This window comes from Brassica rapa, chromosome A08 (genome assembly GCF_000309985.2).
Source record: "Brassica rapa cultivar Chiifu-401-42 chromosome A08, CAAS_Brap_v3.01, whole genome shotgun sequence".
In the NCBI taxonomy this organism is placed as follows: Eukaryota; Viridiplantae; Streptophyta; class Magnoliopsida; order Brassicales; family Brassicaceae; genus Brassica; species Brassica rapa.
Genome location: NC_024802.2, coordinates 22,104,326 through 22,127,426, shown reverse-complemented (window position 1 = coordinate 22,127,426; position 23,101 = coordinate 22,104,326). Strand labels below are relative to the sequence as shown.

The window sequence follows — 23,101 nt, the reverse complement described above, 5'->3', positions numbered from 1 at the left end:
ATATCCAACCTTATTGTCCAACAATTTTTTTATAGATTTTTTTCTAATTTTATGTTTAAAGTCTATTGTATTTGCCTATAAGTGAGTCATTGCATTAAACCTATAATAATACAGATTCCATTTCGATGGTTGAACCAATCACAATTAATATGTAATACTTTTGAAACTATGTATATTGCATTTGCAAAGAATAACAACCGCATTAGTATCTGACATGTTTAAACGAGTTGAATCTTAGAATCTTAAACATAGTAATATGTTTTTGCGTAAAATGCATGTATGTAAAAGTATCGGTAGTAGCTTAAAGCTGAAATACGAAGCTACATATACAGAGAAATCATTTAACATGAGAAGATAAAAATGTTCATTTTTCTGGCATAACCATTGATACACTTTCTTGTCCATGACTCCATGTATGTTTTACATCACAAGTTATTTTCCTTTAATTTATTTATATGATTGAATGACTATAGTATTATTTGGAACAACAGATTTTTATCTCAGTTTCAAAGGCTTTTCGATTGGTTCACCTACATGTGCAAACCTGCCTACTAACTATTATTATTCATTATTATTTTATAACGACCCAGCTTATATAATCAAGTCTAATAATTCAAAGTGGTATTTTCCGTTAAACACACATTTTATCATAATCATTAATCACTTCATTGATGCTTTTTCCGTATACAATTCCATTACATCCACTTTTCGGATTATTTCATTGATATCAAGAGGAAATATATTGAAATTGTAACAGAAAAGAGGCTGGTTTGTTGATTCAATCCCATTTTATTATTATTCCCCCTAAACCCTCGTCTTCTTTATTATTGTTATTTCGATGAATACTGCATAAACTAAATCTGCCTTAAACTTTTATGTATGTTTCGCTTTTGATCAATGTTTACTAATCCATTGAAATATAATAATTTTTCGTAACTATAAATTACTACACCATGATTCAACAGATAACTTATCCACATTATATAATTCTTTTTGTGAGATTTTTCACAAAAGAAAAACAAAATAAAAATCTCTCGAAAATAAAAATCCGGCTCCCGGAAAAAAAAACACCCCATTAGCTAGAAAAAATATAAAGAGGTAAAGGGAAGAGTAATTAATTAAGATCCTCAGAGATACTGTCAAGGTGAGGCTGCCACGAGGATACTGACACCGATCTGCTGTGCCGCCGGCGATGACGTTGTTCTTTACCATTTGACGTGGACGACACAACTCCTTCCAAGTACTTCTCACACTGTTTCACATCTTTAACTTCTCCGAGGTCAGCCTTAGGGTTGTTGTTGGGAGTCTTGTTCGGACTGTGACCTTCTTTTCTCCTTCTTTTCTTCTCCGGCAAGGAAGAGTCAGGAATGAGAAAATAGATACTTCCTCGCTTGAGCTCGGATTCAGGGGACAAGATCAAGATCTTACGGACAACACCTTGAGAACATGGTTTGCTTAGGACATGGTTTGGGTTTGCTTGGAGGATCTCTCCGGCGGTTATAGACCGTGTGATCTCATCAATGTGGCCGTTTAGATGAACGATCCTGATCAAATCTAGTGCTCCACATGGAAGAACACAAGCTAGACAACACCTTAGACTGTTTCCCATCTCTCTTTAATACTGCTTTCACTTTCTTTTGATTGTTTTCTCTATATTAGTAAAGAGAGTTATGTGGTAGAACAAGTTGGAGAGACGAGGTTATATAGGAGCCAACACTTCACGTCACAACAAAGCGGGCTTGACCATACGTATAATAAATGACCGAATTGTCCTTTTTATCGCATTATCAACTGGATCCCTATGATTCTATCTTTTATTCGAAACATTATTAATTATTATATAGATTGAGGACGCATCTCGTGTATAAGGACTGGTGGAACTTTTAATCTTTTTTTTTAAATGTTAAATTTTATACCAATTTTTTGGTGACAGAAGTTACATAGTAAACTAGTAGCGGAACTTTTAATTTTATATTATTTAGAGAGAAATATCATCAAATAGTATTAAATCATGTTTTATGACAAAATTAGCATATAAGTAGACTTTTTTAAAAAAAAACATTTAAAGATAAAAAAGAGCAAATGTCTGGATTTATGGTTTGGTGATAAAGATTTATGGATTATGATCTTACTATTTAGTATTTAACGGATGAGAGTAAGATTAAGGTTTAAGAGTTATAGTTTTTTTGGGTCAAATGAATGTTATTTTATAAATTTTTAACACTGGATTATATTTTTGGAATAAAATTTAAAAGGTGTTATTTTGGAGATTTGTCATTAGCATTACATACATGTGATTTTTGATTACTATCTGCAACTGAGCAGTCTTCTCTTATCTGCAACTGAGCAGTCTTCTCTGACCTGAAAACCTGGTGTTGAGTCGTAATTTAAATAGTTAATCAGCTGATAGATAGTGTGTCGAAATAGATCGAGTAAAGATATTCTGACGCTATGTGACAAATTTTGAAGGAACTTTTTTTCCTTTTTATTGTATTCTTTCTCGAATAATACCAAATCTTGAAACTAGGAGCGTGTTGGAAACTTGGGATTAGATAGATTACTTGTAACTAATAATGTGAAACAATGACCAAAGACTTGGAAACTGCAAAAGAATTATATACTACTAGTATAAAGCAAAAGGTACTCTACACTACGGATACTTAAGTAGGATTTGATATCAATGTTGGAAGTAACAATACATTAGTTTTACTCAATTAACTTATTTAAGTATTGAGAAACTACACATTCTCGTTGTCTGTGTTCAAGCTACTTCACTTTTGAAGATATAAATTAACATACCTGAACAATCTATTGAAGATTTCAATACAAAGACAAAAAATAGTATAGAGGATAAGAAGAACTCATTGGTATTGGAGTATATTGTTTAAAACTTGAGAAGTTTTATGGCCCTATATCCTGGCACATCTTGTTGAGTTTAATAGTTACGGAATACGTACACACCACGTCACTATGGCCACAACTTTAATATATTCCTGTACCATGTGTAGTTCCATTTCCATCGGTCGTTGAATGGCAAATACGTACATGTGTACTTTATTAATTTAACATGCAATCATCGGTCTGGACGAACTGCACATTAAACAAAGGATAAGAAAACACTACTGTGCAGGAATTATTATGCATTTTTTCTTTCAAAAATACATACGTTATTCGCTTGTGTTAGTTTACGTTATAGTTCAAATAATTAAAACCATAATAGCTTTGTCTATGGGTATATCCAGTCCCACTGCATTTCTTTCTAAAATTGAGTAAAAAAAGTATAAAATAAAAAATACTCCAACTCTGTTCTATTTCTTATTTTTTAACAAAATTTGCTCTATAAATGAAATAATTTATTTTATGTTTGTTTATTACTTCCAATATAAAATGAAAAATATAATATGGTATAAAACATTTTTAGTTCATATTCCATTTTACTTTATCTTGGAAGAAAAAATAGACTTATACATTAGAAATACTCTAAAGTAAGAATCATTTAAGCATTAGCTTATTTATAATAATATAAATTTGAGTTAGCTAAAATTATTGCGTTGCTTTTAAGACTTTCTGCCAATGACTATTATCGCACTAATTAAAGTCAAAACCGTACGTATGTTAACTGCGATCTCTGCTACTTGCGGGGCTTAAGTACTAATCCGTAAATAGGGTACAACTAGGATAAGATCCGCGCCTTGCGCGGAATTAAGTTATTCTTTTTATTATATTTTGGAGAATGAAACAATAGTTTGGCTTCATTTGGATTAGGGGTGTTCAATCCGAATATCGGGTTGGTTTCGGTTCGGTTCGGTTTTTTTTGGTATTTCGGTTAGTAAAATATAATTACTATTCTAAAACCATATTTACTTTGACTTTAGTCTTTCACATACTTTTGAAAGATTTCAACTGGACGACTAAATTGATCAGCCAATCTTGTTGCTTTAGATCATTAGTATTTATATATATATATATTATTTAGTTTGAATATTTATTAAATAAAAATTCATATGCGTTATATTTTATGATCATTTGTAACTTATTATAACAAAAAAAAAATCTATTGATCAAAAAATTTTCAGAGTGGGAATATTCAAATTTCTAATAATATATAAACGTTTTGAAAAATTCAAAATATAACATATAAGAAAAAATATAAAATTTTTATTATATATTTAATGTGATTTTTTAATATCTTTCAATAATATAAAATTAAAAAAAAACTAAGATACCAAAATTGTTATCAAATATTTATTATTCATAATAATTAATTTTCATATATACGTTAATCATATTAGGTAATTTCGTAGTTTCTAATTAAGGAAAGTGCAAAAACAAATTTGATAGATTATTTATCAATTCGATAGTTAGTTTAATAAAAAATATAATGTAAGTTAAGATAATTCAACCTATTTTTCTAAGAATAGTATATTTTATATAGTCATTTATTAAATGAGAATTTATAATCATACAGTTCTATGATCATTCATATCATTTTATTACTGAATATTTAAATCATCGATAACAAAATTTTCAATGTGAAATCTTTAATAAGTTTATAATTTATAAATGTTTTTGAAAATTCATTGAAAGTTTTAATATTAAAATATTTATGTAATCTTATGGTATATAGTATAATCTATATATATATATGTGTTTTATTTTTAAATGATATTTTTTACTCATATGGTTTTAAAATCATGTGTATCTTCTTATAATATTAAATAAAAATTCATATTAATACAATTTTATGATCATTTGTAACTTATCATGACAAAAAAATAATCTATTGATCACAAAATTTTCAGAGTGGAGATCTTCAAATTTCTAATAATTTATAGACGTTTTGAAAAATTCAAAATATAACATATAAGAAAAAATATAAATGTTTTTATTATATATTTAATGTGATTTTTAAATATATTTTAATAATATAAAATTAAAAAAAGAACTAAGATACAAAAATTGTTATCAAATATTTATTATTCATAATAATTAATTTTCACATATACGTTAATCATATTAGGTAATTTCGTAGCTTTTATTTAAGGAAAGTGCAAAACATTTTTTGGTACGTTATTTATCATATCGATAGTTAGTTTTATAAAAAGTGTAATATAAGTTAAGATGGACCAACCTATTTTTCTAAGAATAGTATATTTTGTATAGTTATTTATTAAATAAGAATTTATAATCATACGGTTCTATGATCATTCATATCGTTTTATAACAAAATATTTAAATCATCGATAACAAAATTTTCAATCTGAAATCTTTAATAATTTTATAATTTATAAATGTTCTTGAAAATTCATTGAAAGTTTTAATATTAAAATATTTATGTAATCTTATGGTATATAGTGTTTAATCTATATATATTTATTTATTATTAAATGATATTTTTTACTCATATGGTTTTAAAATCATGTGTATCTTCTTATAATAAAAATGTTAAACCATTGATCATTAATTTTTAACATAATAATTTTAATAGTTTTAGTCATTTATTGTCGTTTTTAAAAATTCAAAATATAACATATACGAAAAAATCTAAATTTTATTTTTATAGCTAATTTGATTGTTTAATTTATTTTAATAATTTAAAATTAAACAAAAAATGATGGAGGAGATATAAATTGTTATCAAATCTTTATTATTAAAAGCATTAATTGTCATATATATATTAGTCATTTATGGTAATTCCGTAGGTTTTATTTAAGGAAAGAAAATAACATATCATATCATTATATCATATAGTTTGACCAACTTATGTATCTAACAACATATAAAAATCGAATGTGGACCTACTTATTTTTCAATTGAATGTAATTGACTACCTAATTGAGTGCCACCTATGCATTGGGGCCTCTTTTAATTAATACAAAATTGAGGTTACATCTTTTCAAATGTTCCTCAATTAATATATAGGGGATTAAAGACACGTTGGTGTCGGAGGTTAATGAGTAATTTGATTAAGAAGCAAGAGAACGGACAAGTAATCCTCATTTATTTAGCCTAATCAGAGTGGCGAAATTAGTGAAAATACCAATGAATATTCGGCGTGTGTGCGCCATAATGTGTTACCGAACGTGAGCCAAACCTGTCTTGTTCTACAACTTCCATGGTGGATCATAAACCACTTAATCAAGGTTGCATTTAAAATAATGTTCAATAGGAGAATTTGTCCTATTTTCTCAATTATTGGACTACATTATCATGCAGGTAGAAGAAGTCGGCAGAAAAATACATAATTAAATAGAAGGAAAAAAACAGAACTGATTCGAGCTGTTTCGATCGAAACAAAACCAAAATATATTTAGAACCAAGAATTATTAATAAATAGTCCTAAATAATTGGTTTAATTATTTTAAACAACAACCCAACAAAAACAAAACCAAAACCACTACTAGGTATGCAAATTTATTACAACGAATCCAATAAAAACATATATTCAAGTTTATAGATGAGAATCCAAACATATGCAAATATAAGTATTTAGCGAGCCATTCTAAAAAAAAAAAAAGAAAGGATTTTAATTAAAGCGGTCATGAATTTAATCAAAGTAACTTTCTAGCCCCATTAGCAAACTTGTAAGTTCTAACTCTAAATTTTCCCCTCTAATTCTACATTTTTTTTTATCTTGCTCTACATTTAGCGAGTAATTGTATAATGAGAACGTAAGAAACGTTGCATGAATGTTAAATGGTATGGGTAACATCTTAGCAATCAAATTTTCGTTAGTAAGATACGATCATACGAAGGACAATATAATATATAATACATTACTAGTTATATATAAATTATTTTGAAGTATTATATATTTTTTACATATTATGAAATAATAAATATATATTGAATAATAAAAAATTTAGTAACTATTACGTATGTAATTAAATAGGTACAAATACTTAAATAAATTTTATTAATCGAGACAAATACTTTTTCTATTTTATATGTTATAAAATTAAGTTTACATGATATTAACATAGATATAAAGTACATTTTTAATATTGACATCTGCTAAAAAATATTTTATATTCATATTATTTTGATCGTTTGTATTTCTCTATAACAAATTTTTTAAATAAATGATAACAATAAAAAAATTATGGGATGTTTAATAGTTTTAGTAATTTATAATTTTAAATATATTCAATGCAAAGTTTAAAATCTAAATATTAAGTTGTCAATAATTGTTCAAAATGTTTATCAAAAAAATTCAAAGCAAATTCGAAATTAAAATACTTATGTATTTTATATTTTATATGGTATATAATTTATTTTTAAGAATATTAATATACATATATATAATATTTATTAAATGAGACTTCCTACTTCTGTAATTTCATAATCATTTGTATCTTGTTATAATATAAAGTTTAGACCATGGATCACAAAAGTTTCAATGTGAGATTTTTAACAACTTTAGTCATTTATATTCGTTTTTAAAAATTCAAAATATAGCATATACGAAAAAATCTAAATTTTTATTATATAGTTAACATGATTGTTTAATTTATTTTAATTAGTTAAATTTTTTAAAATGATAGAGAATATAGTAATTTTTATCAAATCTTTTATTATTCAAAATTATTAATTGTCATATATACTTTAGCCACATTAGGTGATTCCGTGATTTTTATTTAAGGAAACAATGAAGAACATTTATGATTAGTTTATGGTTAGTTTAATAAAAAGTTTATTATACATTTATATGGACCAACATATTTTTCTAAGGATTCTAAGAATGATTGTGGTGATGACATGTGGCTACAAAAATATGTTGTGATGCTTCTCTTTTAATATATAGGGGATAAACAGAAAATACCAATACTTGTCTCCTTAAGCCGAGGAAGATATGATTTGTAGTCACTCTTTTTCGTTGTTGTTGTAACCAACCGAACGCAATATTAGAAACGAAAGACAATAGGCGGGACGTACCTATGATCGGATCGAGACAAAGCAGTTGACTAATTTAATAGTTTAAGTATTGATATTAGAGATATCTCCAGCATACAACACACGTTGGTTAGATTTACCCTCGTGTGCAATATCTTTTTTTGGACCGTAAATCATTTGCGTAATCTTAAGTGATCTCCCGCTGCAGTGCTCTGCACGTACTTCTATTCCAAACTCGTTTTCGTGTTAGGATATCGGAGATTAATTAATCCATATTTAAGAGATTCTATAGCAAGATATCAACATTAACAACCACATATATACTATTTTGGTATATAACTTTTTTTGCATGATCTCGTTAGTTTACTTTTGTACGTATATTTTAACATTTCAGAAGAGATGTGCATGCATTCTTTTAGTTGTTAAGGGTTATCATGCAATTCTCCACATCTACTATATAAATTTTGTAGTGAGTCTAGTGACCATAACGCTCCAACAGTATTTTCCTTTGAGTATAGATGTCTTTGATCTTTGTAGATGTGTTTGGACACAAATGTTCATTGGAATGATAATGAGATATATTAATTACTTTCATAAAATAATATACAACTTACAAACATTTTAAAATAGTATAAAACTTACAAGTTTAACCTTATTTTATAAACTAAGAAGTCTAAGATATACACTACTAATCTATATATCACATATATCTTCACCTATCTTTTTATGGTCCGTGTGGAGATCACAACGTAGAGCGCCAACGTTGAGGGCAGGAGCAGAGTGGAAATAGTGCCATGTAGATTAATACGTACACAAGCCCGTTTCTTTAGGCTTGTTGAAGCATCTTTGACTCTCTAGTTTTTTTCTCGTAATTTCATACCGGTTTATGGGGGTTGCGAGCTTAATCTTGTAACAACTCTTTCTCAGATTGAGCAATCAGGCCTCGGCTATCTAATCACAAATTTCTAATCAGGTAAGTAAAATTCTCCGGGACACTCTTCAAGCCGTCGGTGCCAAGGCGATTGTGATTGGGCATACTTCCAGTGGTATTCTTGACTCTAGACCATAGGTATTAGACAATGTTGGTTCTTGATTAGTCTCTTTTATGTATTTGTTACCAATCTATTCTCAGAGATGATGACTGACTCCGGTATTGTTTCTTCAGGTTCAAGTCGCAGATTACATTTAGTAAGCTTAAAAACGACAAGAACCAGACTCTCATGTCCAAGAAAAGATTTAAACGTTCATTGATCCAAAAAAGCAGCAAAAGTTTCAGACAAGACTCAGCTGAGTGATGCCAAACTTTCAACTCTTATGTATCTATCGTAGTGAATCAACAGAAACATCAGAATCATATCGTAAGTATTCAAATGTTGAACCATAATCTTAAAACACTTGAACGAAAATAAACTACTCGAGATTTGAACAATACTGTTTTTAGTTACTGAGAAGTGGATCTCAATCTACGAAGCTGATCAACCCAACGGTCCTCATTAACATCAGAGGCCCAATCAGGAGCCGTTCCAGGGAACGAGATGGCCCGCATTGCCTCCATAACCCTAGCCGCGTTCTCCACCAATAACGGCGATCTTCTACGCCGCTCGTCTTCCTCAAACGCTGTACGAATCTCCGAATCTGGCGTCGTCACCGTCTCCGTCTCTTCTTCCGTATCACTCTTGGCCTCTGCGTTTCCGTTAACACTGATAGAAGAGACTCCGTCAACTGCTTCAGGGATCGTACAATGGCCGTTACAGAGGCCGTTGCTGAAGTTATCTCCACTGATCGGAAGATAAGTTTCTTCTTCATCGTCGTCGTTGTTTCCGGCGTCTAGATCGACGGCTGAGATTGGTTCGTAATAGTCCTGAGACTCTTCGACGGAGTTAGAGTCTGAGTCGCTCCCGGCGTTGTTGTTGTTCTCTGCTAAAATAAACAAGATCTAAATTCGTAAAATCAAATTGCGAATCTGAGTTTTTGAATTTAAACAGAATAAAGAGAAGAGGAGAACCTTCCATGTTAGTGAGATCAGCTGGAGCAAGAGAGAATCTGCCTTTCCGGGAAAACGAGTTATGTCGGAGGTGAAGAGGGAAGGCAGTGAGTTGACTCGGAACGAAGCAGGCCTTTCTAATAGATATAAATGGGCTTATTTTTATAAGGCCCAAACATGAATATAATCAGTCAGATCCAGTTGGAATTAGCAAGGCCCAAATATGAATCTAAACAGAGTCAGGTCAGTTGGTATCTGAAGTTCTTTCTGAACACCAAAAATAGTATTTGCACAAAAAAAAAATTGAACACCAAGAATATTTTAACAAAAGGAGAGCTCAGGTTTACGGCTATATCATCTGAAGATCAGATGAATGCGAAGGACCCAACCAACGCTTAAACCAATTTCTTCACAGCTCAGAATGCACCAGCCGGGAATCGAACCCGGGTCTGTACCGTGGCAGGGTACTATTCTACCACTAGACCACTGGTGCTTGTTGTTTTAGACTATATTAACTGCATCTTAGTTAGACCATTTTTAACTCTGGAAACAAGGATGATAAGTCACCACAAGATTGAAAGGTACATGGTTTTTGTATATATAACTGAAGCAAATTAAGTCAGCCATTCAAGTGATCTGGATTTTTAGTTTCCATATTTTTACTCAATCCACAAGTAATTAGAAGTGGAAGTTTAAGGATTGGCAAATGAACCAATATCTCGTCTGTTTGATATTTTCATGTCGTGTTTGAATCGCCAGTTGGGATCTAATTCCCAACTTGTTATATTCATTTATTACATAACTTATTTCAGTTTTGACCAGGCACATCCATTGTGTTGCAAAATCTGGAACATGTATGTATGTCTCATTAAATTGTTATTATTATTGAAAGTTTGAAAACAACAGTTTTGTGAGTAAGAACAAGATCTTCTTACCTATATCCTTAAAATAGTATTGTTGAAATATCTTAACACCATTCTAGTTTTATACTTCGCTATAACATTCAAAGAACATTAACTTGGCTTCTACTAGGTTTTGAGTTTTTTTTATGAAATGATGTAACTGTTTCAGCTCTTGTTCTCTACATATGTGCAAGGCCTGATGGATTTTTCAGTAATAGTTGGCTCTGTCTTGGGATGTTTCACTTAAGGGGATTTATAATAGATGATGGTTTTTTTTTTAGCACAATAGATGATGGATTTATCATCTATAGTTTGGGGTTTTATCTATAGTGACCTAGTGTTTTGGGAGCGGCTATATATGATCTGAGAATGAAAGATTAAACGAAGATAAAATAGTAAAGATCAAATAACCGGTAATCAAAATATGTAAATCCACAATATAGATCTGAAATAAAGGTTTATAGCCTGCTACAGTGAACATCACAAACTTCCTATGAGCTTATTCAATATCTTTACCAAGTCACAAAGGATCAAACTTCTCAACAACGTCCATGAATTTTAGTTTAAATTTCTTAATGGAAAATACATAGTTTTTTACAATACCATTAACTGGGCGCTTCAATAGAATAGCATTGTCATTCACTGACAGTAATATGAAGTTTATGCTGTTGATACACAGTTTGGTACAGTGGCCCAGACAAAGGAGTGAGTAGTTTTGGATTCAAACATGTGGTGATGGAACATTTTTAGACTTAGGCCCCACCAAACTCAACAAAGACTTACCATAAACGTCCTCTTCATGTAATCTTCAACTCCTTTGCTTTATAAGATATTTTGCATCTCCTTTTCTTTTCGCCGAGGTGATATTTTCGTTTAAAATGTGACAAAGTTGTAAAAGACGATAATGATATCTCAAAAAGCACAAATACATATGAAATAAAAATCTTCATAATAATAGTACTACTAAAAAAACATATCGAAGATTGGAGATATTTTTCTTCCAGATATTTTCTTTTCCATTTTAAGTTTCCCTTCTCACGAACCGACCCTGCAAATAATTGAAAACAAATCCATCGCAAGAAAGTTCATAAGAAATTATGGAGTTATAGGGTTATTTAGCACAAAATTAATCAGTGCCATGAAAGTAAATAACGATAATTAAAAAGGAGTAAGAGAGTGACCTTGAAACGAGGTCGTTTATCGGCGTTGAGCTTTCGGACTTGATACCTTATCTTCTTAGAGAAGAGCCTACTTTGTCTCTTCTCTTTGTATCTTAACACACTCGCTTCTCTTCTCGTGTTTCTCCCTTCATCCATCACCGGTACTTCCCCACTCTGGATATAAATCATCAATACTAATAATCAAAATTAAATTACTAACTAATAACTTGCACAACAAGTAAGAGATAAGCGGTAACTAACATAAAGGGCATTGGCCGGACCCCTTAGCAGTGAAGTGTTTGTCCACAGAGGTTGCTGGGGGCGATCAGACCAAGCATTAATAACTTCTTGATGGTTCAAGTTCAGCTTCAGACCCAACTCTTTGTCTTCATAATCCGTCGACATATTATTATCCCAAACACCAGAACTTGAGCCTTCTTGATCAGTACTCAATCTTTTTTCTTCTTCCTCTACATCTTCATCTTCTTTAAAGAAATCCCAGGTGAGTTCTTGAGAGCATTTTGAACCGTCAAGGTTGAGGTCGAAAATGCTGTCAAAATCATCCATAGAGTAGTTGTGTCGGTCTTCTCGAGAGAAAGCATTTATGGACTCGATGGTTGAAGAAGGTTGATAATCATCTTCTTCTTTCTTGGGTAATCTTTGTGTATCCATATATGTCTTATCTTTTTCCTCAGCTTTTTTTCTCTCCACTCCTATATTTTTTTCTGTGTCTATCCCACCTCATAACAAAAAGAACATAGATATATAGATATTATTTACAGTATTTTCTTTAATACTTGTACATGTGATGTAAGTAGTATAGGAGGTGGCATCTTATCCCAAAAGCGACGGGATAGTCCCAAGCTGATTGGCTTGGAGAGTCCAGCTTGGAATGCTAGTCGTGGGACCTCTCTTACTGCTCCTTTGGAGCTCACTAATTCCTCTTTATACTAGTAGCCGAGTCACAAAAGACAGCAATAATGTAATGTTATTTTCCTTTCTTTTATATTAATATAAATACATGCATTTGACTAGTATACAAAGTATTCGAAAATATCTATGGAAACATTTGAATACATACGTATAAAAATATCTACGGAACACTTGAATTTGAATACCTATATAGTGTACGCATAACATGAGAATATGTTAATATTAAAACAAACCAAATAATTTCTTTTGACAAGAACCTATGAAATATTAAGTCTTCAATGGATTAACAGTTTTCTTATAGTTTTATAATAAGCTTCTCAGTTTCTTTGTGACCAAATGAACATTTTCTGTTTTTAATTGGCAAATTAACTGATTTATTAGCTCATTAGAAAACATGATTTGCTTTAGTTTGGAAAGGGCCCGTTATGTAAACTGAGTCCCATTAAAACCTAAAAGGCCTCACGGTAACAGCGGCGTGGTTCGAGCCGAATTCACATCCAAACCAATGGTATTCCAAAGCATTTCCTTCTACATATTTTGGTATTCTATCTTTTTTTTTCCTAGTTCCAGTTGCGTTTAGGTTCTAACATAAGGTGTGGTTATTTTTGCAGGGAGCTCGAACATCTAAAACCGTGTGTACTCTCATCAAATAATTTTTTTTAATCTGCAAGTCTTTTTAGTGGATTTCCTTAGTTGTTTTGACTCAATTTGGTTTAAATCTTGAGTTTTTTTTTGTCAGCTGCCCATTTAAAATTAGAGCATGTATTAGTTACACAAGCGGATTCTCCGGAGAGCACTTCCCCCTCTGTTTGTGTTTGATCTATATGATCTTCGGGAAGCACATCCTCGAAGTCCTCCGTTTAAATCGAATCTTAGATCTAATGTTTACCATCTTTACCAAGCCCAAGTAGAAGAGAAAAAAAAAACATTACAAAATACAGTATGATATATAGCACGTGTCTTTAATCATTACCATAATAAACTATTGTTACCTTTCGCGAGCATTGAGGTATATTGTTATGTAATAGTAGTCTTTAAAGAAAAGTCAAAGCTCGTCTCTACAATCATGGCGTCGATGCCGACGAGCAAACATCTTTTCCTGATCTATTACGTTTCCCTTCTTCTCTGCTTTGTATCATTGTCGTCATCATCATCACCATCTGATCTATCTGGTGTATCTCTACCATCTTCGTCGAAAGTCTCGCTGAGTCTGTACTATGAGTCTCTCTGTCCTGCCTGTTCTTCGTTCGTAGTTGACCACCTCGTGAAGCTCTTTGAAGACGATCTGATATCCATCGTCGATCTCCATCTGTCTCCCTGGGGCAACACCTACCTCCGCCCCGACAATGTCACTGCCCTTTGCCAGGTATACTCCTTGTTTCTTTCTACAGTATCAGATTCGATTACATAAACCTTGTCTGCTTGTTGTTGCAGCACGGGGAAAATGAATGCTTCTTGGATACGGTAGAAGCTTGTGCTATTGATGCCTGGCCGAAACTGGTAAGTTTAATGATGAGATCTGTTTGACGTGCGGAACAAGTTATACTCTTCTTAGACCCGTCACTTTCGTTATGCAGAGCGATCATTTCCCTTTCATCTACTGTGTTGAGAGTTTGGTGACAGAAGACAAGTATGACAAGTGGAAGACTTGTTATGATAAGCTCAATCTGAGCTCCAAGCCTGTTTCTGATTGCCTCAGCAGTGGACATGGACAAAAGGTTAGTCCCTTCTCTATATGACTTTCACCACAATCTCTTTTTTTTTCTTGGGTAAAAAATAATAAGATAAAGCTTTTCACCATAATCTCTTGTTTTATGAGCATTGCTTCTTTTTTTTTAGCATTGGAATAGTCTGGTTATAGAAGGGATATTCTGAGCAGTTTTATGCTTAATAAACTCACTTTTTTTAAACCGTTTTATTTTAATGTAAGATATTTGTATCCATGTACCATGTTCTTGTTTTGAAGCTTCTGGGATGTATAGTTCACAGATTGGTGCATTTCGTGCTAATCTTTTTTCACTTGCTGCAGCTTGAGTTGCAGTATGCTGCAGAAACGAGTGCACTTCAGCCACCTCATGAATACGTTCCATGGGTAGTCGTGGATGGTCAGCCACTTTATGAGGTTCGTTTAATATGATTCCTTTTAGAATATATTGAATGCTTACCGTGAACAATACAAGCTCTCTTAATCTCTGTTCAAGACTATCTCTATACTCAATACTCTTGAGAAAATGATTGAGAGCTTTTTTGTCCTGAGGTTTTGGGAGTTATAAATAATTAAGTAAGAGTTTTAATTAAAATGTTATAAATATAGAGGTTTATGTTTATGTTAAGTTATTTTGTAACATAGTACATAGATACAATTATTTTTTGTTGTTTGTAAAAAAAATAATTATTTTAAAAATTTTGGAGTCAAAGGCTAAATGTTTCACTTGATTATGGTCAGGATCGATCTTGTGGATTAGATAGGCCTAGGTAGTTTAGAATCAGTTCTCTGCATGTATATGTGCTTGATGTTTATTGGCTTTGAACTTACCTAATATTATGTTTACTGTAGGATTATGAAAATTTCATAAGCTACATTTGCAAGGCTTATAAAGGTGATAAAGTGCCTGGCGCGTGTGCCAAGTATTCATCCGGCGACTTCATTCGTAGTGTCAAAGTGAATCGCTTCCCTCTGGTTTGCATGAAAGGAGTCAATACGATGTTGGATTTGTTGGAACGTATCAAAACCTATTTATCCTCGTACGTCAACATCAGAGGCTTGCTATAAAACAACTTCACTTTCTTTCGTGCTATGTAACATGATAGTCTAAAATGTGATAGGTCTCAAGTTACATGACAATCAAATGTTGATCAAATTCTGTTCTCTCTTGTTTGACTTTTCACATTTAAATAATGAAACTAAAACCACAAGTTCTAACAATGTATACTTGGGTTGGGTTGAGACCAATGACCCATATGTATCGGTATCATTAGGAGTCTATAGAGATTGAAGATAGAACGTTAACATGAGGACTGTGACCCATTACTCAATTCTAACGTTGACCATAAAATAATATATGGAGATGATTTATTTTTAAGCTTTTTTTTATCATAAGTATAAAATATCGTACTTGACATATAATAAAACAACATGATAATATATAATACATAGTAGAAAATGATTGATGATTTATCATATGAGCTGATGTGAGGGTTCAAAATGTTACATAATTCTTCTGGAAAGTTATACTGTCAACATAAGAACCATGGATACTAGGTATACATAATACATGATTAAGATATTTGAAATTAAAAAATTAGTGGCGCATTTGATTTGCAGAGGTCCCGTAGCTCAGTTGGTTAGAGCGTTGGTCTTATGAGCCGAAGGTCGCGGGTTCGAGCCCCGCTGGGACCACTAGGCTGTTTTTAATTGATGTTTTTTATTACCTATCAATTTGAGATCAAATTCATGATTTCTCTGGTCTTATTCTCTCTCCTTTTGTTGGATCAATATATTTTTTATTGTTTACTCGACATCGTCAATTTTATATGCGGTAGAAAAATTACGCTAATTTGTTGAGATATGATATACTACAAGTGAATATTTACGATAAAGAGTAAATCCTAATTTTAGGATGACAGACCCTTTCATTCTAGTTCATATGATGTTCTTTTTTTGAGAAAAATAGAAAGATTTGTACAAGTTATACACTTTGTGAAACTGTGACTCGATTGACCTGAATTTGATGTATCATAAGGGATTTGTCTTTTCTATTGATTTCTACGAATTGGATCAAAGACAATTTTCGAAAGAGGTTTTCAGATGAATTGAAAGAAATTTTATATTGGTTTTACTTCCTATGTTTTATGAAAAAAAGTGATTTTTTTTATCGAAAGATCAGAAATATGTGGACCCGAAAGGTGCATCTCTTCTTCTAGGTTTTTGTATTTGACTGAGATGAAATATTACCAAGATATATCTTTTTGATCAGAGTGAATCGATCATTAGTTGATTACCATAAACTGCGCTGTACATTAACCTGACATGAGCTTAGAAAATGCTTAGAAAATGCAGCTAAGAGAGAATTATAGGTGGAGCAATTAGAACGTTTCATCCTTTTATTGTTCACGTAAATTTTAACAAATACACTCAGGCAAATTGCACTCTCAGTTTGAAATCTGAACCCACGGAAACTAAACAGTATGCTAAGAACTGATCGCGACGACAGCTATTTAGATCTATAATGTAAAAGTTAATTATTGTAAGAAGATATAACATGTTGGTATTACAAGACATGTGAGACTGTAAAGAAAAGTATTCAAAGGATAAAAACTAAGAACTGGGAGGCCAAACTGTAACCCAATATCTCCAAATCTTTCTATTCCACGGAAATTGTGGTTGTTGTAATCAGTCCATGAGTTTGTAGCGCTTCTCTTGCACACCAGAAACTCCCATCTGTATCTCTATGATAGTGTGCAGCGGCATCTGTTAGATAGCAATGATATTATTACGTGTCCGTCTTAACCATTCAAACGCTTTTAATCATGCAAAATTTCAAATTTTCTAATTCACATTACCTCGATCTGGGGTATTTCTTTGAGGGGACGATCCGCAAAATATGCATATAAGGCCCTTAGAACGGCCTGTGTACAAACCAAGTAAGAGGAACTCATTGAAATCAATTCAACATTTGTGTACTGTGTTTTTCTAAGTGTTACAGATCGTTTGGAGTATAACCTGGTGAGATATGACGACGACAGGAGCTCTTTGTCGTTCTAACTCAATGATCACAGGTTCCAGCCTATATTGCCAAAGAAGCAATGTTTGCTTGAGGTTTTCATTTTATGACTGAATGTCAAAAAAGAGACGACATACCGTTGAATTACATCGAGGTAGGACTCTCCACGGGGGTATCTGTATCGCAGTTTGTCCTTTCTCCGAGATCTAGCAGTCATATGCACCACAAGGTGATTAGAGAAGAGTAAGAGCGTATTGCCCGTTTCAGGATTGATGCATTTGTAGCACAGAGCTTACGTTAATGCAGTACAGTATGCAACATGGGAGTAAGTTTTTTTTTGTTCAGCACTTTACAATCTAGTTTCGTGGCTTTATGATGAGCAAAAAACTATAAAGTTATTTCTATTTTCCTCATTGAACATAATTTTTGTTCCCTTTCTCACATTCTTTTAGAACTCTTAATAATAAAAACTTATAAATATATACAGATTCTACCAAGCCACTTACTCGTACTCTTCCGGCATGTTCTTCTTTATCTCTTCATATGTCATTCCATCGCAAACTCCAGAGTTGATCTCGTCCAGGGCACGCCATTGCACCTACATATGAAAATAGGAAAATTTGTTTTTTTTCCTTGCATCAACAAATAATTACAAAACATTAAGAGTTGACAGATATTCTGGCAGTTGGTAAACACATACCTTTGGAAACCCGACAATGGAACTTGCTGTCATGATTGTTCTCTGAAGTGTACTGGTCCAAATCTGAAAGTAGACAATTATCAAGAACTTTATGATTTCAAATTAACCAAGTATGGAACTGCTTGAGCTTTTGCGAACTTGTGTGGCAGAAAAAGGTTTCAAGGATGGTTTAATGCCTAGGTTGGTGTACGAAAGCTAAAGCTTGTGTGACCATATTTTTTTTTTCTGGAGATTGCTAGACTGATTCAGAGGTTTCACAGTTAAACTCTTAACTATGTCAAATTGTACCAACGTTTTCCTTGGGACTTAGGTCAATCAACAAGCTTTCTTTGACACAATTGCCAATACATTTAAATTCAAATGTATTGTAGCAGTCTGCAATACTTACCGAAGCAGCCTTTTCATTTTTGAGTCGCTTCTCGACAAAGTTGGCAAGTTTCTTTGCATAAATTTTTCCAGATTCACTGCGTTTCAAAATTGACAAACGTTAAGAGGACAACTTTCACATTTTAACCAACATATACAATTTTCACGCTAAGGTTATTAGCATATTACTGAAGAGGTGAACTAAAACAAAATGGGCAACCGAGGAAAAGCAGCAAGAGTAGTCAACCCAAACTATTGAATAAGATGAAACAGAAAAATAAAAGGAAGCTAGAACCCATAGGCATCGGCTCAGAGCAGCAATTGGCATACGATATTCAAAATTACAATTTGGAAGAAACTGAGCAAAGACATACCTTATAACACTGTCTCCTCCAGTTCGGCCTCTAACATTATCCATACTTTCTCCATGCCGAGTGAGTAGTATTGGTCGTGGAGTGAGATGCGTATTCACCTGATTGAAGGTACATAAAATCAGCTTCCAAAGATAATGATCTCGTGATCACTAAACTTATTCTTATTGCATTCGCCAATGAATGTTGACTCTGTTGACGATGAGTTAATCACCCTTGCAAGTATATAACTTATAAGCTGATTTTTCATGTTACAAATAGGCGAAAGACATTTCAACTAAGAAAATAAACAAGAGACATGGTAGTTAATTCATACCAAGAAGAACACAATTCTTCCAGGAAGGTAACCACTAATATTGTTCACCTGCAAAAGGAATAGATTAATATTCAGGTATAGTCAAAACTATAGAGTATTCTATAGAGATCAGATAAAAACGCCATCAGTGACACATTTCTTCATCAAGCACATATAGAAAAACATACTTGTATCTGTCCACCATTACCGCTGACCATATCAATCATTTTGATGTAAGAACCTTCTTCAACAGGCTCATAAACCTATAAAGAAGAGAACAAACTCAGCACTAGAATCCAGTACCAAGACCACAACTGAGTCAACAACGCACTACGCTTTATCAAAGTAATTAGGACACGTATATAAGCTGCAGGTTTGTACACCTACCCTCTCATAATTGGCCAAACGGTCTCTAAAGTCTCTCACTCCAGCTTCAAAATCCGTCCTGCAGAATGGCATAAGCAAGTTGACAGGTAAAAGAAGTCTACTAGGAAGAGAAAATTAAGTTGCTGACAGAGGCACCGTACTCTTCTGCATAATCAGGACTTTGCTGAATTTTAAGACGTATGTTTCTTTCAATAATGCGTTCATCATTGCATATTGTTTCCAGAAAAATTATCTACATGACAGATAAAAGGAAAATCAGTGACTGAAATAATCACAAATTAAATAATCAATACTAGCCGAAAATGGTCATGACAGTACTAAAAGCGCTGCATCTAAAGAATTTTCTGAAAGACACACTGTAACATAAAGGATAAGAATCAACATTTCGAAGCTTCAGTACCTTACACTTCCCTTCAGCCATTTTCATCAACATATTCCGTCGAGCTCGTGTGCTATTAGTTGCATCAAAGATTCCTACCTAAAGATGAACTATTTAGAATGAAAGATAAAAAAAAACCAGGAGAAGCATCCAACTGACAAAATACCAACTTGACCACCCTCTTGCATCCAAGCGATCATGTCCTCCATCGCAAGTGCTGCTACCTAGTGGAATGTGATATATTAAAACTATGTGCAAATAATAAGATGGATAGTGTTAACATTGATCACTGAATTAAACATCTCCCAATCTAACGAATTAAGTTTAAAGTAACATATAGATGAATTTAGTCGCACAAATTAGAAGAGACAGTCGCAGACTCGCAAATTGGCTAAACTAAGCAATTCAAATCACCACTTACCTCAGTTCGTGCCTCTACACCTTCTGGATTGTCAGCCCGAAAGAAATCAGCAGACTACAAAAAGTTCATTCAATGTCCATCACAAATCATCCAAAATGGAGGGCAGATACTTATAAACCCTGATTTAAAATCCAGCTTTACCATGTTAACTCCATGTTTTAGCCGCCGATACTGTGAAGAAATGGAGCAATGATTGAGTCAATCTCTTCACAAGTGTTGCAAGTTGCAGATCACGCAAGAAAAAATAATAGCAAACCTTTCCAACATTAAAATGTTTTGTATCGTGGCCCAACCAGCGTAGATACCTTGTCAACTTTGCTGCAGTAAATGTCTTTCCTCGAGCTGGCAGGCCTACCTAATACAATATGATGGAAATGGTGTGAATCAAAACAATCAGTCCTTTTTTCATTTAGGTTAATACATAAAACAAAATAGCCAGCCATCTAGCTCCCAACAATTAAACGAGGAAACATGAGCTGAAAAGCCTGCAGAAACTATAAACGGCGTCTATATGGAAAAAGTACCAGAACAATTGCTAGGTGTCTATCTTCTTTAGGTCCAAGCATTTGGTCCGCAACTGCTCCTGCAGCTACAGCTCCTGCAGCGGCTGGCATTGAATTCTAACAATTTGAATGAGAAGAGTGAAAAGACGTCAAAAACTTTTCGACTCTTAAATTTTAAGATAATCCCCACTAGAAATAGAAATTAGCTCATGCCTAACCTTGATTTGCGCATCAAGTTTGAGGTCAGCCAAAAAAGAGCTTGCGCTAACAGACTTGACTAGCCTAGGGGATCCAACACCACGATCAACAAAGAGTCCCCTTTGACCATCTTTGTGCTGGAAAGGTGAGAGTATCCCCACTGACTTTGACTCGCCCACTCCTGAAGCCGAATAGGTATCCGAGGAATCGGGAACAATGATATTCATTTCCTATAGGTAAGATGTATGCCAAAATAAAAATAAGAAAGATGACCATTAATTCATCTAACATGCAACTATCAAAGTAGAACCTTTGCAGATGGCGATCCATCAACGCTAACACCAGAAACTCTAGGACTGCTCGATGCTGCCTTTGGAGTATTGTCATTAACAAACGAACCAGAAGCTGAAAGAGACCGTGGATTCTCTGCATTGTCAGCCGCATAAACAAGAGACGAATTTGCAGAAGCTGCAGGAGCAGGGACCTCATAATGCTCGAGATCAAGCTCCAAACTTTCTGAAGGACAATTCTGTGAGAAATAAAAAAAAAACGTTCAACTAAGAAAATCATTTTTGTTGCTGTTTTAATTGACACTGCATCAAAGAAGAAACCTCATCTACAGCTGTTGGATCAGGATTGATGCTGACATCAGGGATTCCACGCACAGTAGAAGGCTGGAGATTCTCCCTGTAAGCTCGCCAACTAGCAGCAAGATCAAACGGTGAAACTCTGTCAGCTTTGATGAACACTCTGAACTCAACAACCACATCACCTTCCAGCTTAAACAGAGCTACTCTACCATCTCCTTGCAACGAGCCACCAGTAAGAAGCCTGTTTTCACCTTCCTCCACTATGCAAGGCGTGTTTCTATCCCTTGGCTTCAACAAAAACTTGAAATCCAAAGTCTCTAAACACAAAACCAAATTCAAGAGAACCGTTAAATTGTATAGCTCACAGAAAACACGATTCGATTATAATCTAAACGATCTCGCCTAAACAAGTCAACTCTCACATACCGTGATCAGGAGGAACAACGAAGCTCAGTTCCGATATTGACGCAGATTCACGTTGCAACGGAAGCTATCAAGCAAAAAAAAATCAACAAAAGAAGACGCAGAAGATCAAATTCCATATGAATCGGAAGGACAAATCAGAAGATGAACAGATGCTCACAGCTTTGGAAGGATCCCAAGAGCCGATGACTGGAAGAGAGCCGTAGACATGAGGAGTAAGCTCGCCTTCGACCTTGGAGTTCTCCATTTTGAGTGAAACGTAGAGCTGACCTCCTCCGCCATTGGAACCATCCTCCTCTTCTTCGGTATTCTTCGATGCGCTTGACCCCATCGAAACCACCGCCGCTCTGATTTGAATTTGATAAAGCAATGCGTAACAGAAAGAATCAAACGGAAAAGAGATTCGAGAGAAAGAGGAGAAACGAAGCCGCTCCGCAGCTTTTTTCTCCAGAAAATAATAATAATCGGTTAATTCTCACTTACTCAGTGGTATACATTTGTGATAACCGGATAAGAGCAATACGTGGTGGTTGGTTACTTTAGTTTGGTTCGTTTCCGGTCGGGTCGGGTTAATATTGTTGATTACTGGGCTGGGCCTTTGTTACCAACTGATTACAATTAGAAGCTCTGTCAATTCTCAAATTGGGCTGGGCCTTCGTTACCAATTTGGTTTGGGTCGTTTCCGGTTATATTGACCGGTCGTCTTGAAACAGAGAGCCTTCGTCACCGAGCTCGAGCAAACTTCAAAAACTGCGGAGGAAAGCTAGAATCGAAGAATTTAACCGAGGTTTGTGCATTCGCTTCTTCGTTTTTTTTTGTTATTTTCCGTCGTCTCCTGAAGTTTTCGTTCCGGAGGTTCGAGATTTGGTGGA

At 33.5% G+C, this 23,101-nt stretch overlaps 5 protein-coding genes and 3 non-coding genes across 10 annotated transcripts; 2 read left to right on the top strand and 6 right to left on the bottom strand.

Annotated features, from left to right (window-relative positions):
* Positions 1-908: 908 nt before the first annotated feature.
* On the bottom strand, positions 909-3,756 carry LOC103836461. The gene has a single exon (XM_033276449.1). The coding sequence runs from the start codon at positions 1,607-1,609 to the stop codon at positions 1,115-1,117; it is 495 nt and encodes a 164-aa protein (XP_033132340.1). The 5' UTR covers positions 1,610-3,756; the 3' UTR covers positions 909-1,114.
* A 5,360-nt stretch (positions 3,757-9,116) lies between these two features.
* Positions 9,117-11,089, bottom strand: LOC103836460. 2 transcript variants are annotated; one of them, XM_009112716.3, is made up of 2 exons: positions 9,899-11,089; positions 9,117-9,813 (listed from the first exon to the last, which is right to left on the bottom strand). In XM_009112716.3, exons 1-2 carry the CDS (start codon positions 9,903-9,905, stop codon positions 9,335-9,337), a joined length of 486 nt encoding a protein of 161 aa, XP_009110964.1. In that variant the 5' UTR covers positions 9,906-11,089; the 3' UTR covers positions 9,117-9,334. The 2 variants fall into 2 exon arrangements, with proteins under 2 accessions (XP_009110964.1, XP_009110965.1); XM_009112717.3 differs by having other exon boundaries at positions 9,117-9,810.
* On the bottom strand, positions 10,211-10,295 carry LOC117127605. Its single transcript, XR_004450625.1, has one exon. It is a non-coding gene; the product is annotated as a small nucleolar RNA snoR114 (small nucleolar RNA).
* TRNAG-GCC lies at positions 10,300-10,370 on the bottom strand. The gene has a single exon. It is a non-coding gene; the product is annotated as a tRNA-Gly (tRNA).
* A 492-nt stretch (positions 11,090-11,581) lies between the features above and the next one.
* Positions 11,582-12,851, bottom strand: LOC103836459 (zinc finger protein CONSTANS-LIKE 7). The gene is made up of 3 exons (XM_009112715.3): positions 12,201-12,851; positions 11,961-12,113; positions 11,582-11,827 (listed from the first exon to the last, which is right to left on the bottom strand). Exons 1-3 carry the CDS (start codon positions 12,609-12,611, stop codon positions 11,801-11,803), a joined length of 591 nt encoding a protein of 196 aa, XP_009110963.1. The 5' UTR covers positions 12,612-12,851; the 3' UTR covers positions 11,582-11,800.
* A 603-nt stretch (positions 12,852-13,454) lies between these two features.
* On the top strand, positions 13,455-15,798 carry LOC103836457 (gamma-interferon-responsive lysosomal thiol protein). The gene is made up of 6 exons (XM_009112714.3): positions 13,455-13,504; positions 13,612-14,238; positions 14,307-14,372; positions 14,450-14,590; positions 14,902-14,994; positions 15,430-15,798. The coding sequence occupies exons 2-6, from the start codon at positions 13,939-13,941 to the stop codon at positions 15,643-15,645; spliced, it is 816 nt and encodes a 271-aa protein (XP_009110962.1). The 5' UTR covers positions 13,455-13,504; positions 13,612-13,938; the 3' UTR covers positions 15,646-15,798.
* Positions 15,799-16,198: 400 nt separating this feature from the next.
* Positions 16,199-16,272, top strand: TRNAI-UAU. The gene has a single exon. It is a non-coding gene; the product is annotated as a tRNA-Ile (tRNA).
* Positions 16,273-17,097: 825 nt separating this feature from the next.
* LOC103836456 (6-phosphofructo-2-kinase/fructose-2,6-bisphosphatase) lies at positions 17,098-22,727 on the bottom strand. 2 transcript variants are annotated; one of them, XM_018653990.2, is made up of 23 exons: positions 22,390-22,727; positions 22,233-22,296; positions 21,828-22,123; positions 21,527-21,745; positions 21,237-21,446; positions 21,040-21,135; positions 20,772-20,870; positions 20,657-20,686; positions 20,516-20,569; positions 20,261-20,318; positions 20,116-20,189; positions 19,856-19,947; positions 19,716-19,773; positions 19,517-19,591; positions 19,350-19,397; positions 19,037-19,134; positions 18,685-18,760; positions 18,297-18,359; positions 18,103-18,194; positions 17,734-17,802; positions 17,596-17,659; positions 17,436-17,501; positions 17,098-17,343 (listed from the first exon to the last, which is right to left on the bottom strand). In XM_018653990.2, exons 1-23 carry the CDS (start codon positions 22,558-22,560, stop codon positions 17,266-17,268), a joined length of 2,250 nt encoding a protein of 749 aa, XP_018509506.2. In that variant the 5' UTR covers positions 22,561-22,727; the 3' UTR covers positions 17,098-17,265. The 2 variants fall into 2 exon arrangements, with proteins under 2 accessions (XP_018509506.2, XP_009110961.2); XM_009112713.3 differs by having other exon boundaries at positions 20,116-20,193; positions 20,265-20,318; positions 22,390-22,725.
* Positions 22,728-23,101: the final 374 nt, after the last annotated feature.